At 40.6% G+C, this 16,603-nt stretch overlaps 2 protein-coding genes and 1 long non-coding RNA gene across 4 annotated transcripts; 2 read left to right on the forward strand and 1 right to left on the reverse strand.

Moving 5' to 3' along the window:
* Positions 1-453: 453 nt before the first annotated feature.
* Positions 454-1,928, forward strand: LOC135619961 (zinc-finger homeodomain protein 6-like). The gene has a single exon (XM_065122486.1). The coding sequence runs from the start codon at positions 686-688 to the stop codon at positions 1,757-1,759; it is 1,074 nt and encodes a 357-aa protein (XP_064978558.1). The 5' UTR covers positions 454-685; the 3' UTR covers positions 1,760-1,928.
* A 1,444-nt stretch (positions 1,929-3,372) lies between these two features.
* Positions 3,373-7,290, forward strand: LOC135619962 (uncharacterized). Of its 2 annotated transcripts, none has more exons than XR_010489579.1 (3): positions 3,373-5,085; positions 6,629-6,758; positions 6,939-7,290. It is a non-coding gene; the product is annotated as an uncharacterized LOC135619962 (long non-coding RNA). The 2 variants fall into 2 exon arrangements; XR_010489580.1 differs by having other exon boundaries at positions 3,373-3,913; positions 6,939-7,289.
* Positions 7,291-8,375: 1,085 nt separating this feature from the next.
* Positions 8,376-14,766, reverse strand: LOC135619963 (aspartic proteinase oryzasin-1-like). Its single transcript, XM_065122487.1, has 14 exons — positions 14,627-14,766; positions 14,002-14,379; positions 13,846-13,906; positions 12,645-12,739; positions 12,426-12,538; positions 12,083-12,251; positions 11,929-11,968; positions 11,768-11,832; positions 10,244-10,357; positions 10,097-10,161; positions 9,838-9,994; positions 9,642-9,761; positions 8,758-8,846; positions 8,376-8,670 (listed from the first exon to the last, which is right to left on the reverse strand). The coding sequence occupies exons 2-14, from the start codon at positions 14,371-14,373 to the stop codon at positions 8,586-8,588; spliced, it is 1,545 nt and encodes a 514-aa protein (XP_064978559.1). The 5' UTR covers positions 14,374-14,379; positions 14,627-14,766; the 3' UTR covers positions 8,376-8,585.
* Between the last annotated feature and the right edge of the window lie 1,837 nt (positions 14,767-16,603).

A 16,603-nucleotide genomic window follows, 5' to 3' on the forward strand; every position in this document is an offset into this window, starting at 1 on the left:
GCCAATTAGTCCACCACAAAGGTAAAGTTGAAGACAGCCATGGAGGAGGAGCAATGTAGGTGAGAAGAAGAAAGCGATGTGAAAAAGATGGCGAGGTTGGCTCCGGTAAAATGAAGGAAAGAGAAAGAGTTTTAGTGCTGCAGTCTGACACACCAACAAGACTGATGTGGTTGAAGACAGTGAAGGACCCACTCCCTTTCAATTCCCCAACCCTTCCAATTCAATCAACACAGAGAGAAGTGAGAGAGAGAGAGGATTCTGTGGTGCACCGTAGAGATAGTGTAGATAAGGGTTAAGGGATGGAGACATGGAGACCACACATGAATGCAAGCTAGAGAGAGAGAGAGAGAGGGAGGGAGGGAGGGAGGGAGACAGGTATGACAAGGAGCGATACGTATAAGAAGAAGAAGAAGAAGAGATGGATGGTAGGAAATCCAACCCCAGTATTACTCATTGCCACTCCATTCTCATCTCTCACACTGTTTGTTTCACCCCCACACCCAAATCACATTAGCTGCTGACCGCTTCAGTGCTGCACGTTCTCGACCTGTCCCTCTCATCTCATCTGTGCTCTTTTCAGTGTGCAATAAGAGCTTCAACAGTGTCCCTTCCCTCTGTTGGGTTCTCCTTCTCTTATGGATGCTGTGGAAGATGAAATCTAGGTAGAGGAGGAGAGCTGGGATTTATGGAATATAAGAACCAAGCTGCCGTTGTCGATGAGGAGGATGATGAGGAGGAGGAGATAGAGCTACCTTCTTCCACATCTCTAGGTTACAATCCTCCTCCTCCTCCTCCTCCTCCTATTAGAGGATCAGCTTTCTCCAAACCCGTCCTCAATCCTTTTTCCTCTCTGATCTCCCCCAGCAGAGGAGGAGGAGGAAGTGGAAGTGGCTCATCAGCTGCTAGGAATTCCGGTTTCTATGGAATCACCATGCCATCATCGGTTCACCCAACTACAGCTGCTGCTGTAGATCACCAAGTCTCTCTGTCTGTTGTGAGGAACTCCGATCCGGTTGCAGTCGGTGGTGCAACTACACCTGACTCCAAATCTACCGCCGCGGCTAGGAACTCGACGTCCGCTGCCACGGCCGATGTCTCCGTCAGGTACAAAGAATGTCTCCGCAATCACGCGGCCGGCATCGGCGGCCACGTCCTCGATGGCTGTGGCGAGTTCATGCCGGAGGGCGAGCCGTCCACGCCCGGGGGGCTGAAGTGCGCGGCCTGCGGCTGCCACAGGAGCTTCCACCGCAAGGAGACCGACGGTGACAACGAGGCTACTGACCCCTACTACCGAGTCGCCGCCCGTCCTGCTCTCCTCCTCCCTCCTCCTCCCCAACACCATCACCACCACAAGCAATTCCCCTTCGGTTCTCCCACCACGCCTTCCTCCGCCCTCGTGGCCTTCGGAGGCAACGCCAGCGCGAGCGGGGGGACGACAACGGAGTCATCGAGCGAGGAGAGGATCAATGCCGGGGCGCCGACGCCGGCCACCGCGCAGAGGAAGCGGTTCCGGACCAAGTTCACGGTGGAGCAGAAGGAGAAGATGCTGGCTTTCGCGGATCGGGTGGGGTGGAGGATTCAGAAGCAAGACGAGGCTCAGGTCCAGGAATTCTGCGCCAAGGCCGGGGTGAGGAGGCAGGTCTTGAAGGTCTGGATGCACAACAACAAGCACCTGTTCAAGAAGCAGCAGCAACCAGCAAACGAGGATGAACCCTCGGCACAGCAGCACCTGCATCAACCGCACCCGTCTCAAGATTGACAGCAGCAGCAGCAGCTTGTGAGGGCCATGATCCTGGCCTCTTCTCAATTTATGTCGTTGTGTTGCTAGGGTTTACGAGGGAGTGGAGGAGGCATGGAGAAGAAGGGAAATGAAACATCTGTATTCCACTTGTTGGTTTTCTGATTCGAGCTGCGCTTTTCTTCTTCCATCCTTTTGCATCATCATCATCTTCAACAACTCGCATTGGTGCTATTCTTTCCTTGGTTTTTTGCTTTCTGTGAAGGAGAAGGCGATGTGGTTGATGATCTTACAGAAGATCTCTTCTTCCTCCACTAAACTCCAACATTTCCAGCCGCAAGACACAGCAAGTCGGACCTTTGCATCCGTAGAATCCTCCGGATCCAAGTCCACAGGATTTCACAGTGCATGCATGAATGATTATGTTATCTTCCTTTGCGTCAACAACATACAATAGCGGCAATGATCATGCAAAACACTGCACTCCTGTGCAGTTCTTCACTTGCAGTGTAAACCAAGATCACCAGCATCATGTTTGTCCTTGTTCCTGTTGCATTAAAGATGCATGGTTGAGGCCATATGGCAGTCTCACTTTTTCTGGACACGTTGTCTTTTCTTCATGTTTGTACTGCCCATGGCATTGGGATGAGATTAGAAATTAAAGCAAAGCATCGTCGTCGCATCTTTTACATGACTGATGTATTATTAATTAAGCTCGTCCTCCTCCTTTACCTGTGCAGTACTCCTTCCCGAATGAGACCTTTCATTGTTGGACCATGCTAATGAGCACATTGATTGGATCAAACCCCTCCCCTCTCTTTTGTGATTTATGGATGCGCCTCGATCAATAAGGAAGAGGAAGGATTCAGGATTCGGAGACGAAGCCGTCTCACCGGTGTCCACCATCCATGCTCACCGTGACATCAACGCCCACATGCTTCTCGAATCCAAGCATGACATTAGCATGGCCATCTCCTCCTCCTGCTTTCCACCTAAAAGCACGTGCACACGCAACAGAGGCTCGACCTGCCAACATCGATGACGACATGGACCAGCTTATCACCTGCAGGTCGCCACCGACCTCATCACGTACTCACCAAACCGTCCGAGTCCTCTTGTCGGTACGTCTGAATCGGACCCGACCGCCCGGTCCAACCAGAGATTTGGAAATCAGCCTACGCTGTCCGGCCCACTTTAAGTCCGATTAGGTTACATGTGAATCAGATTTGATTCGTATAACTACAGATAGGAGTTTTATGTCGATATAATTGATGAGCAGTAAATATATAATAAATACATTCTATTGGTTTCACATCCAAAGTGAATATAAATAATAAATATATTATTTTTTAATTTAAATTTAAATTAATGATTTAAATGTTGATAGATTAATCATTTCATCAAAAATTATGATAATTAATATTAAAATCGATTTAATATTGAGTCATTACGAGGGACTGAGTTTATAACGCTATATTTTGGGTGTGTCGACGATGTTAATGAGTTTATTATTATTATTATTATTTTTAAATGGATCGTATTCCTGGGGGCCCAGCAAATTCTTTGTGGGCCCCGCTGGTTTTGAAATCTGAGACCGACTCTTACCGGCTTGTCCGAAGGAGCTGCTCCCCGTTTCCTCCCTCTCTGAAAGGCATCAGAAGCGGCCGCATCAATGACGATCATATTCAAACTCGGAAGCTTTTCTTCATCCCACCCGTCGCCGTTGTTGTTCACCACCACCAGAAACGGAGGCGCCTGCTTCTGCTGGTCTCTCTTTCCTTTTTACTCTGCTTTCTCCTCTTCGTCGTCAGAATCCTCGAAGCCGAACGGGAGAGAACGATGAGATGGTCTCGATGATGCCCTAAATCCAAACCCCTTTCTCCCCCCATGGTGGGATCTCGGAGCCGCCGCGGAGGAGGCGGCAGCGGTACCGCCACGGGGCTTCCGCCTACGCCGACGTCTTCCCGACATAGGTCGCTGCTCGCCTGGACGACTACGCCGAGGTCTTCGGCGACCTCGCTGGCTCGTGCTCCATTCCGCTTTTCGACCTCCCGCCGGCTGCGGACGGCTGGTCTTCGGGGGCTTGGCCTTTGGAGAGTTCGTGGCTCCCTACGAGGAGATGTTTGCGGTGTCCAAGAGAGGAGGCGTATTCTTCGAATGGAAGGAGTGGCTTTGGTGAACCCCACATTCGCCCTTTTCATTTGTTTCTATGGTAGTTTATGAGTTGATCTTTTGATGTTTACCGCTAAAAGTTCCTTTCTCTATGTGTTCTGACGATGGAGATCTGGTGAGCTTTGCTGCCGGACTGTGAGTCAGCTTATTCTTCTTAGTTCGATTACTAGAGATGTCTCCTTAGAGCAAAAATTCTTCTATGTCTGTGCTTCTTGCTTAATTTATGCTTTAATTGCATACGTAGCTTTAGCCCCTAGAAGAATTCTTATCAAATTCTCTGGGTAAAATAAGCCGTCAGAGAGGAAAAAAAAAAGTTTCTTATTTGAGTGAAATTGTTCTTCAATTGTTTAGGGCAAGCAAAGAATTCATTCGGAGATAGGCATTCTTTTGGTACGAAAGTCCTCGAAGAACACTGTTCCTTTTATTGTTGGTATCATGTTGAATGTGTTACCTAGGTTTCCTGGTAAACCTCGAAATTAGGTAACATATGCATGCTCCAGTTGATAAGTTTGTTTGCAGGAATTTATTTTGGCGAAAGTATGTTCAAGTTTGCTGAAGAGTCATGTAGTTAATTAGAAAAGATTTATGGGATTCGGATGCCATTACTGTTTTCTAAAGCAAGGACAAATAGCCACCATAATCCTACATCCCAAAAATCAATCGCTTTATGATTAAGGACAACCTTGAATAATTTTGTTTTCTAGTGGAACCCTTTAAGTACATCGAAAGTTTGGAGCCAGACAACATCGGAGTGTCTCCAACTTTTGTCTTACCCGAGGGTTTTTCTATGTTTTTGCAACTACTGGACAATAAATACTGGTAGAAATATAATTTGTAACTATCTCAAGGTAGGCTAAGATTGCACAGTAAGCAGCATCGTGATTTGATGTCCACGAGGAATGTGATCTAGGAGAAGAATACTTTTGAAAATATTGGATGATGAAAGTTAATCAATTGCTAGTATGAATTTGGTGTCTTCTCTCTTTGATTTAGTATCTACTGAGTTAGATATAAAAGAAAATGTGGTGTTTCATGACACTCTCATTTATCTGCTGAATCTTTCAGCAGAAGTTTGCAGCATGTGATTGACAATGTCCATTGCTTGTGGAGCAAACACTATTGCAATACGTGGACATGATTCCATCTATCAGGATTAGAAATTATCCTCCATTGAAGTAGGTGACATGTCCACCCTTTTCACTTTTGATTTCTTTTTCATTATCAGTTGCTGTCAGTTACTTACTGCTTTTCTTTGTAGCTGTTATATAATCTTTCTGCGTTCCAGTCATCCTTGGTACATTCTTAGTTTCATTGTTCACATGCTGCTCTTGTGAGGGCTTTGGAACACTCTTGCATCTGCAGTTGATGTTTTCTAACTGGTGATAAATTGGCAATTCCAAGATTTGTGTTGCGTGCTAACCCAACCGAACTGATCATAATAAACTATGCTAATAGGCCGAGCTGCTATGAAAATTTAGTTTTCTAGATATTTCATATCAATTTACATTTTACTTTCTTGTTGAAGTAATCTCAGCTTGATATTCAAAGCAGACACATTCATCAAGTATCATTCATGACTATCTTCTTTCTTGACTAAGTTGCTTATGTTGGTTTAAGTTTGGTGGATAAGCTTGATATTGTGATGACAATTGATGTCTTATGTTTCCCTACAAGTTCCAAACTTTGGAAAGCTGATACGAAGTTCTAGTTATCAGCAAGTTCATGTTTAGGAAATTACTTTTTGAGAGATCCCCTCCAAATCACTGGTATCACTAACAAAATCTTGATCTTGTATATGGAGGAGCTTGTGTGGGTGCCTGCTTTGCACTAGTTTTGTTCCTTTGTTCTTTCAATAAATAGAGAAGACATTCTTATCCATTACCTGCATCTGACCTGGATCCTACTTAGAATCGACCTGAGCTTGACTTGGGGACTCCTGGACATATTAAAAGGGTATATGTCTCAGAGAAGACCCATTGAAACAAGTAATTTTATTTCTAATAGGATGTATTGCTATCGTAGTCTTTACATTCATAATGAGTAATTTGATTGTGTAGTTATTTTATTCACATAACTTCTCAACATTCTAGCAGTTATTATTTCAAAGCATATTTTCCTTTCGACGTTGGGGTGTTTGAGACTATCTACTTGAGCATTCTTTCATTATGATTAATTAGTTAATTTTAACATGAAATAGATTTATGTTTGGCTTTTTAGTATTTTCAGTTCACAAAACATATTTTATATAGATTCATTGTTGTTAAGCCTACATTGTATCCAAACTTGACTTGGACCTTAACTTTTTATTTGACCTACACCCATAGCGGAGCTGAAAGTAAAACTGTTAGAATCTGGATCTCATTTCTCTAACCAAAGCCCCTTTTTTTAGGTATCCCCCTTGGTAAGTGATACCCGGAACAATACCTTCCGTACATGAATTTGAGTCATGTTTTCACTTGTGTTTATGATCAAAAAAATTCAGTGGATATCGTCTCCTACTGATCGAATGTGTTACAGTCAACCAGGATTAAGTTTTATTTCTCTTACAAACAGAACTATAGGTTCTGGAAGCCCAGCTCATGGGTAATTATTGATTGGCATACTCGAGATATCATATTTGCCTATTTAATTCGAACCCTGTTTATTGTAGTTTTGTATATCTTAGCCTTAAGAATAAAATTTCCTGGTGGCTGAAGAATTAGTTACTTGGATCTGCAGATATTAGCGTTGGTTGCTGGCATCATGCTTGGGTTCCAAGAATTTTGCTGCCAGAAGAGAAGCGTCACCACTAAGGCATTCCATTCCATTCGATGTAGAACTGTGTTGTCTACCAACATTGTTGCAACAGGTTCAGCCGATAAAAATCTTTGCAAGCATAGAACTGATAACCGACAATAACCTGTACAAAATAGTTGATCTCTGGTGTTATCTTGGAGAACAGCTTCTCATGGAACTCACCATTGTGGATTGCATTATCACGAGTTGTCAAGACTTGATTGGCTCACAATGTTCTGTTTCTACCCTGCAGTTAATGACTGAACAACAAGGTTTAGGGATAGTAGAGAGAGAGAAGCATACGACTGTGTACGTGTGATAAGAAGGAAGGCTACGTCAGCATTCCTTCGTGCTGTGAGATGTGGAACGTACCTGAGGATTAAACAGCTATTCCAGCAAGAGGTGTCTTTGTCTCTTCCACGCATGATTGCAGAATAGATGTCTTTGATCTTCTCCGAGTGGGAAGCTGCGATTACTCGTCGCCGATCATCTCTCCATCGGAACATGGCCAGCCAGCCAGATCTAACAGCAGCCTAAGGAATTTGCTGATTTGGCATGTATCCATGTTGATTTGGTGTGCAACATTGATGACATAACATCTATATAAGTTTACATTCTCTTCTTTAGAGCAAATTTGATCGGTTGGAGTTCTTGATCGACCACTGAAGCTTAATATCAAGCCATCACGTTTGTCACGTACTAGCTCTTCTTATCGAGCTTGCTCGTATCGTGTTGGAGGAAGATGATTATGACATAAGGGGACTATCACTTCCTTATCAAAAAAAGATGTTAATTATACCAATCGGTATGGGTATCCATGGGCACCTACCCTTAATGGGGTGGGGATGGAAAAAATAAATATGAACGGAGTGAGGATAAGGAACATTTTATATTATCTATATGAAAAAGAAAAGAAACGGAAACGGATAGAACACTCTCACCCTATATCCACTCTCACCCTATATCCATACTCGTACCTGAGATGCTACGCCCAAATACTATACAAGTTAGACTTTCGTTATTCAAATTAGATTTGATAAATCTTAATTAAATTAATTATGATTTAATTAAAAATCATTTTATTCAATTGAATCAAATAAAATATCTTCTCATTTAACAATAACAACTCCTTCGTACGGCACAATACGTTATGCACATCGCAGGTGGTGTTGTTATTGCTATTTGACTTTGTGTTCATCGATCCACCTCTCTCTCCATCAATAAACAATAATTCCTTCAGCGATCGACAATTGTAAACAACGAACAATGAATTGGGATAATGATTCCTCATCCTTATCCTTGCCCGGTCTAAATGAGGAATGGGGCAAGGAAAGGGAATGCGAACGGGGGAAGCATTCTCCACCCCACCCCACCCCACCCCACCCCATTGCCATCCCTATATCCAATGGATAGCGCTTGCACTACTCCACAAGTGGTAGTTGACTGGGTCCTTCCGTGAATTGGCAACAATGTCATAATAATCTGTCCACAACATCTCCCCACTTGAAGTAGATATCCTCCATCACCAAAACTCACATGTTCAAATACCACACGGGCTCCAAAATCCCCATGCATTGTACAACCAAAATATGTCGCAATAGAAAAAGTAAGTTCCTCGACAGGATATGGTAATCCATCGCGAGTACTTGATCCATCAAATTGAATCAATTTCAGCCATGACACATCTAGCTATTCCCAATTTCGGGCAACAAGCAGGAGTTTTAGATGATATACTACATCTACAAAGTGAGAAGCAACAAATGTTTCCTTGGAAGGATCATTAGCAACAGTAGTTTCAGAGAAGCAGAACAACATAGCCCACAGTTTTATGTACATGCATCACCTGCCGTCCTTTTTATTTGGTTATTCTATATGAAGACGTCTGCTAAGCATTTCTGTTCTAAGCTGCTTCTGCAAACCCAATTCTCAAATTGCCATAATCAAACACCGTATGATAGGCTCCCATGAAGACGTCTCCCAGTATCCTGCAGCAGTTTCAGAGAAGTATCACGAACAACAGTTAATACAGAACAAGCATGCACATGAATGCAGGCAGAAATGGAGATACACACCAAAGAGGGCCCCGAGGTGGTGGAATGTCAAAAGCGGTGAACCCACTGATACACTGTGCCACTGATCCCTCACCGACCTTGAGAATGTACTGCAGAGCAGGCAAGATCATGGATGGGTAAGTCGGCAGATCAGGCTTTCTCGCCAATAAATACAATCTTTTTACAACCTTGACTACTTCTAAACATTCTAAAACAGAAAAAAGTCTGCCCATAGGCACCATTTTCATTATGCCATCCACAGCATATGGAGTACACTGTTTTCACCCATCTGTATACTACATAGTATATACTTTCCCTAGAACCTTGATTCACCTGATAGATTTGAACTGGACCCACTAATAAGTGGGTCAGGCCCGGGTTCAGGGGCCGAACACAAAATCATCCGTGTGGCACACGGAAATTTCTACTCGATGCACCTAATATTTGTACTGAGAGAAGTGCCAAGTTTATTTTTTTCAATTATACACGAACGCTGTATCCACTTAACCTGACATGCCAAGCAAGGTTCAGAGAGTACAATCATTGCTCCTATTTACTTGCAGACATATGAGTAACCAAGGAAAATAATGTCAAAGCCATGACAATCTATTTAAGAAAAGCAACTTATAGGTTTTGAAACACAAAGTTAAGAATTCTTTCACATCTTGAGTATGACAGATAGATAAATAATGTCAAATGGAAAACCTATAAAAAATATCAAATTAAACTTAGCAGCTATTAATGAATATATAATGTAAGCCAAGTCATGCAACTTGTAAAATCATAAGCAAGTGCATATAGCTATATAAAATCGTATCTAACAGCTGAAATAGCCAGCAAGTAACATTTTTGTAGAAAGAAATAGTCATAAATAATATATTTATCACCCAAGCACTCAATATTACCTGCTCCGGTTTGAGCTCAAATACTTTACCACCAATAGTGAAGGAGACACCAGGCATTGATGCAAGGGCACCACAATCTACAGCTGATTCTCCCATGGGGCTAGGTAGCCGATCACATAGCTGAGAAGCAACTCAAGCTATGACTCAACATATACAAATAAATCCTCCCAAAAAATATAGTTTAGAGAAAACCCACCTCATTGATGTAATTCAATATGTGTTCTTTTGTCTGGTTCTGTCTCAACTGATTTTGCATCCAAACAACTGCCATCTCACAAGCACTGCACATAGCATCACTCTGGAGACCAGCTGATATATCACCATTATCATTCACCACGCTCTCAAGGCCAATACTGCACAGTAAAATGGCCCATCATTAAGTAAATTGCATAATCACATATAGGGCTATTAGACAATAAGATCATAATTGAACTTTCCAGCAATCTACTACTGACCTAATACCACGGGTTCCATCAAAGGTACACAGACCAATCTGAGCACAAATCTTGGCAGGTTGTGTCTGTAAAATAAACCAGATATGTTTCCATATGCAAAAAATTATGAAAAATAATTTTTAACATGCTTATGAAACTGCTGCAAACCTCTGCCAACAACAAATCCAGAATTTGTTGCCCATATTCAGCTACTACTGCTTTGCACTCTTGACTAACAACACCAGAAGCTCCAATTTTGTGGTTGATCTCTGCAATGATGGTCTGCAAGAGGATACAGGGATATAGGAGGCTAATCCATTACCCGGAAAAAAAAAAAGATTGAAAACTAATAGTTTCTTCAAAATTAATCCAATGGTCTTCATCAAGTGAAAGGAAACTTGATCAGGTATCATTAGAGGACAAGAATTTTACAAAAGGGACAAAGATTACGCAAGCGTGATAGCAGTAGCTAGTAGACATCAGAGCATATACATCACAAAATCTAGCCATGGACCATCAAATATAACTAACTGAGAGAGATCTAGGTGCCAATTAATTATCTGCCAGATTTGAGAAAACTTATCTTGAATCCAATTGAATGCAACAAAATTATCCAACTTACCATGTTCTGTCTGTTGAATAACCCAAAAAAGTTAGGATTGTCTTGTCTTGGCATGATTCACATTTATCATGACAAAAACCTGCATCACACTACTTTGTGGCTTGACAGAGAAAATACGCTTTGTTGACCATGAAAGATCTTGAGAAACTCTTTTATTCAGGGTGAAAAAGAGCTACACCTTAGAAGCTGGAATTTAGTGCATTAATTGATTAAGAAGACTGTTTTCTAGGTTTTTTTCTTGCTAATGATGATTAATTATCCTATAGTACAGCAGCAGACTTTCAACCTTACAATATCTCATGGCTTCAAAGCATGAATAACATGAAGTAATGCTACCCGGTCAACAGTGTACACACTTCCAACAAATAGTCAAAGACATAAGGTCTCAAGATGTTGTGGATCACATGGTCTTCGTTATCATTTTCCTCAATAGTAACCCATGCTTTTTACATTTGACACAGAACGGATGGCACAAATAATTTGTGTATTTTTAAAGTCATTATTTCTCATGTAATAATTATTATCATAGATGAAATAAATATATTTTTTAATTCTTCAGAAAACACTTCAAAAAAACAGAAAAAACCTCTTCCTGCCCACAGCTATAACAACACGAACACTCAGAAAGTTTTTCCTCCATCAATTACTTGGAAAAGAGATAAATTCCCAGAAAAAAAACATAGAAGTTACAACATACAAAGCAAAAAATTATCCCATTGTATATACTCAAGTTACAAAATCGATAACAGTAAAATTCTATTGTGAAAAACCCTAGCGAAGAAGAGATACCATGTCTATGTTCGATTAGGAAAAATGAAAGATGAGCACAACACTAATGAGGTCAAGTTTCGTCTTTCCAAATAACAGAAGAACTATGTTTGGGCAATCAAAACATTTAGAAAAGAGAAAAACTGCAACATGTAAAGAATCAAAGTGTGTTGTGTATTTATATCTACCACAAGCAGATTCTATAGATTTAAGACTGCTTTCTAAAGCAAACAGGGGGGGGGGGGGGGGGGGGGGAGGATGGGGCTCAGTTATTAAAAAGGGCCACCAGAAGATTAACATACTGTTGGACCAGCAAGCAAAGAAGTTCCAGAATCTGCAATTGCTGCACAACCACCAGCACAATACCCTGACAGACAGCACAATGTACAAATTACATCTTAAAAGCTGGTAAAAGGAAAAATATCAAATGATAATGGGTGATATAAAAATCCATATGCATTACCAGTAGATTGGCCACCAATCATGACATCTCCCATCTTAAACTGTCATCCAGCATGAACCAGTAACAACAGCCAATATATTAGTAAACATAGAAGGACATGGCATGTGTCAGCATCCAACTGAATGATCAGACAAAAAAGGGGTTCAGATATTACCTGCCAGTATCCCTTCTGAGTCACAGGAACATAAGTGTGTTCACCCTTGTAATGACTTGGATCAACACCTCCAAATACAATTTCACCTCCCTCCCCGTCCTCGGAATTTCGATTAAACCAGAAAGAGAAAATAGGTTCTTTTACAAGGCCTTGCTCAACAATATTGTACCTGTCAATAGAAATATAATTGATCAATCATTCAGTCAATAAAGCCTTTCTTTCAACATAGTGAAAACTTCATAAGACATGATGTGGAGAAGCCTAATAAGGCATATGATTATTGGAAGTAATAACGGAAGCATATCTTAAGAAGAGAAGTTCTGAAGAGTAATGGTCACAATACCACACAGGTGTAACATTGCCAACTGATATTTCCTTAAATCCAAGTCCAAGTATGCCATCAAATTTTGCAACCAAAAACGTGACACTAGGCTCTCTGGTGGCCTCAATAAAAACCTAAATAACATCAGTTTATGAGTTCAAAACTTGAGCAGAGACTTGAATGACTAGAATGAATGAACTATATATGGAGGAATTCAGTGAAGCTATTGCTATTGCTAACCTGATCTTTGACAACTAGATCACCAACCGTAACATGATCTTGACTAAAAAAACCAGAAATTGACCCAGATCCATAGCGAATGGCTGCTGGCTTCCCTGCTTACAAGAAAATAATTTTCAAATGAAAACATGAAGGTGCTTTGTAAAGACATAACATTAAACAATACAGGACAAGAAAACAAACAATAATGCAGATATTGTTCACTAAAAACTTCAGGGGAAATGAAAATAAGATTGTGATACTGCAACTAAAGGAACCTACCCCAGCTTGAAGAATCTGTAGGCTAGTCTGGAAATAAGTCAATAATGGATGCAATATAACGTTGTTCATGTCCTAATCGCAATGGGACAACAGGTTTTTCAATTTACAACCAGAAATCACAAATAGAATGTAGAAGTGGTTGCCATTCTGCTGTTTCCTTGGCCCATGAATATACTAAAGATCTCTTGAAAATAGTTGTTTATCATATTTCAGTGATATCCAACCACTAACACGATAATTTGCTAATATGTCACTTTACTGGACAAGTTATCGGCCATTTTTCTGATATGTCATCACTTTTCGCTACATCATTGTTTACAGGTCAGTTATGCAGATAAATATACTCTTACGCTGAAGACCTGTATAATGATTTATTTTCCAGATAAAAAAAAAGCAATTTGATGAACTCAGGAACCATAAATATCTGCACAAATGGAATTTCGCATGGATAAATGGAGCTTTCCTTTTTTCTGCCTATCACTTGGTTTTGAATGATTCATCTACATACCCATCTACATGTGTTTGTGTGTGCATACACCCTGGGAGTCCACAAATGCACCCCACAGAAAGTACCAAAGTGCATCTTTAGTTGTCCCGGTGAACAAGAGAAAGTGATACGCTAACCTCAATTACATGTTCATCTTTGCTGAAGTATCTCTACAAGGGACGTTAATTATTACATCAAACAAATGGGATGAAACAGGTGGTCACAAGAGACGTTAAAAGTTAGGGATCCCCCTCTCACCCCCTACAATTTTAACAAAATATGTAGACATTCTATCATTAGAATCATATTAAATTAATACTTCATCATGAAACTTGCAAACCATTAAATATTCTTGTTTTTAAAAAAAATATCATAAACACATTAATGAAAGTGTAGCTCATAAAAGAGAAATTGAAAGTATTGAGATCAGAAAAAAGAATTGAAACTACAAACCGTTCTTTTTGTAGGAGCTTGACTTGCTTGACTTATACTTCGAATGGAAATAACAAGCCAACTGCAGAACATAAATTAGATAAACATATGAAGTTACAAACTGATACTGCACAAAATAAACGTTCAGAGAATTATAAGAGGGAACAAAAATCTAACCGAGAAGTAACACTTGGCAGATGGAACCCACAAATTTGAGCTGCCAGTGTCAAATATCACGGTGAACTTCTGCGCAGGTGTTCCAACGCCGATCTCCCCGAAGTACTGCGCGTTCATGTAGTTCTTCAGGGAAATATAATCAGCATCTCCTTCGTCCTCGAGACCATCTCCAAGTCCATACTTCCGGCCCATCAAGCTCTTCCTTTCCTTGTCCATTATGCGTGACGCAAGCCTGCTGCTTTCATCTAAGGGTTTCTTCTTCAGGCCAATCCTGATAAATCCATCTTCCTCGGCCGATGCCGGAACAGCAGAAACAAGCAACAAGATCGAGAGAAGAAGAGGAATCACAACCACCCCGCATCTTGTTCCCATGATTACCTATCAAACAACAAAATCATCTAAATAAAGCGGACTCTAGTAAAGAAACCCTAAAATTTCTCATACCACAGCACGATCGGATCACAGGTACCAAAAGATCACTCGGAATTGATTTCGTCGACGGTAAAATAGACCGAAAGGAAAAAATAAAAGATTTCAAATTAAAAGAACCAAAGAAACTGTGCAAAGAACCTTTAACGGCAAGAAAGGTGTACGAAATCAAACAAGAGATTAGGTGATCACTCACCGCGAGAGGATCTGAGACCGAAACGAGGAGGAGGAGGAAGAGGGGAGTGAGGATCGGCGAAATCGAGAGTCAAAGAGATGAACTCGAAGTCCCACTCGACGTCTATTTAAAAGGGCGATATTCGTAGGGTACCGTCCGTCTGATCTTTTCGTTAAAACGACATCATCCGTTGGAATAGATATATATTTGCCGCTTTATATGGTGGTGGGGTGCCGCTTTATGGCAGTGGTCTTTTAACACGCTAGAGACGACCCGGCTAGTCACCCATTTGTTGATTCTTCGGGTCCTACTAAACGGACGGATAACTAACAGGGTAAATGTTGGGGACGGTCGGATGAGACTTTGGTTGCTCCGCATCGCGTTAAAATCTGATACGTGCGGACCACCGGAAAACACGAGAAGGGGTAGTGGAGAGGAAGAGCAGTACTTAATCCACTCGGGCACGGCGTGCAGATGGATACCTGCATATGGATTGAATCAAGTGATGTGGTCCCCGCTCTGCTTCGAGTCAAACGATCAACGGGTGAAGTGGAACAATCGAGTTTATTACAGATGAAGACCCGTACGGGAGACCTGTATGAAACACGTTGTCCTTAGCATTGCACATGACTGCTAAATAAAAATGCTTGCACTCTGTAACAGCAACTATCACTTAAGCCACGAGAGGTATCAGGCAGATTGGCTTCATAAGTTCATAGAACAGGAAGACATAGTCGGTAGAACAAAGAACTGCAGGAAATAAGTGTGGAACTGAGAATTTTAGCATAAAGCTTCCAGGTACAGGCAATATAAGACGGTTTGAATAACAAAACTTCAACGCTGTGATACCAAGAGAATGCACAGTAATCAAATCTAGGGTTGGTTAAGCACTACTACCAATCACCAACATCTTTTGTACCAAGTGCTCTGTATCTGAAACTCTCCGCCTTTCCTTCTCACACTCCCTCTCCTTTTCTCTGCTTCGGCTGCAGCGCCTTTCCCTCTCAGGACCATCTATTTCTCGGTTCTTGCTGCTTTCTCGCTTGTTGCTATCTCTGTAGCGGTCTCTGCTTTTATCCATACCATGTCTCCCAGTCATAACTAGTAAATGCCATGAAAAAAGAGTAAAACAATTACGCAGAACAGCACATATGTCAATAAAGATATCTAAGTAAAACATCAAAGCAAAAGTTCAAATCCTCGTAACTAAGTAAAACATGTTGAGAATAGGATGTATTAGACTATTAGTTTTATATTTTAAGCACGTGGTCATAGGATAATTGTGGGATCATGCACCTGATATTTCAATTCACAGGCAAATTGTTGAAGCATATAGGAATATTACCAGTTATAACCTAGAAGATATAACAACAAAGATATGATAAGAAATAGAAAACCAATTAAGTCACAAAGAATGCAGAACGTAGAAATACATCTTTCTACCAAAGGTTGCAGACACAATAAAGGGTAAAAAGAACTAGGAAGCATGTTATGGATAAATGATACAGATCAACTGATATGTAAAATCGTCCAAAAATAGGATAGAATGAAGTATGGATATGATAGTTAAGGAATCCTTCTAACAATGTATTATAGTGTATAACAAGAATTAAAATTAATTTATAGAATAAAAATTAATCAGCACAAATAATAATTAATTACAAGAGGATAAACGATACAGATAAACCGATATGTCAAATCTTCCAAAAATAGGATAGAATGCAGTATGGATATGTTAGTTAAGGAATCCTTCTAACAATGTAATATAGTGTATAACAAGAATTAAAATTAATTTATAGAATAAAAAATTAATCAGAGCAAATAATAATTAACAGTTAAGGAATCCTTCTAACAATGTAATATAGTGTATAACAAGAATTAAAATTAATTTATAGACTAAAAAATTAATCAGCGCAAATAATAATTAATAGTTAAGGAATCCTTCTAACAATGTAATATAGTGTATAACAAGAATTAAAATTAATTTATAGAATAAAA

Source organism: Musa acuminata, chromosome BXJ2-8 (assembly GCF_036884655.1).
Source record: "Musa acuminata AAA Group cultivar baxijiao chromosome BXJ2-8, Cavendish_Baxijiao_AAA, whole genome shotgun sequence".
Lineage (NCBI taxonomy): Eukaryota > Viridiplantae > Streptophyta > Magnoliopsida > Zingiberales > Musaceae > Musa > Musa acuminata.

What these genes read in the sequence shown, in the direction of transcription:
- LOC135619961 (XM_065122486.1), top strand. Translation starts at nt 686, where the DNA reads ATGGAATATAAGAACCAAGCTGCCGTTGTCGATGAGGAGGATGATGAG.
- LOC135619963 (XM_065122487.1), bottom strand. Translation starts at nt 14,373, where the DNA reads ATGGGAACAAGATGCGGGGTGGTTGTGATTCCTCTTCTTCTCTCGATC. An exon ending in CTCAGAAGGGATACTGGCAG is followed by an intron (nt 11,969 to 12,082) that starts GTAATATCTGAA and finishes GCTGGATGACAG; the next exon opens with TTTAAGATGGGAGATGTCAT. An exon ending in TATTGAATTACATCAATGAG is followed by an intron (nt 9,762 to 9,837) that starts GTGGGTTTTCTC and finishes GTTGCTTCTCAG; the next exon opens with CTATGTGATCGGCTACCTAG.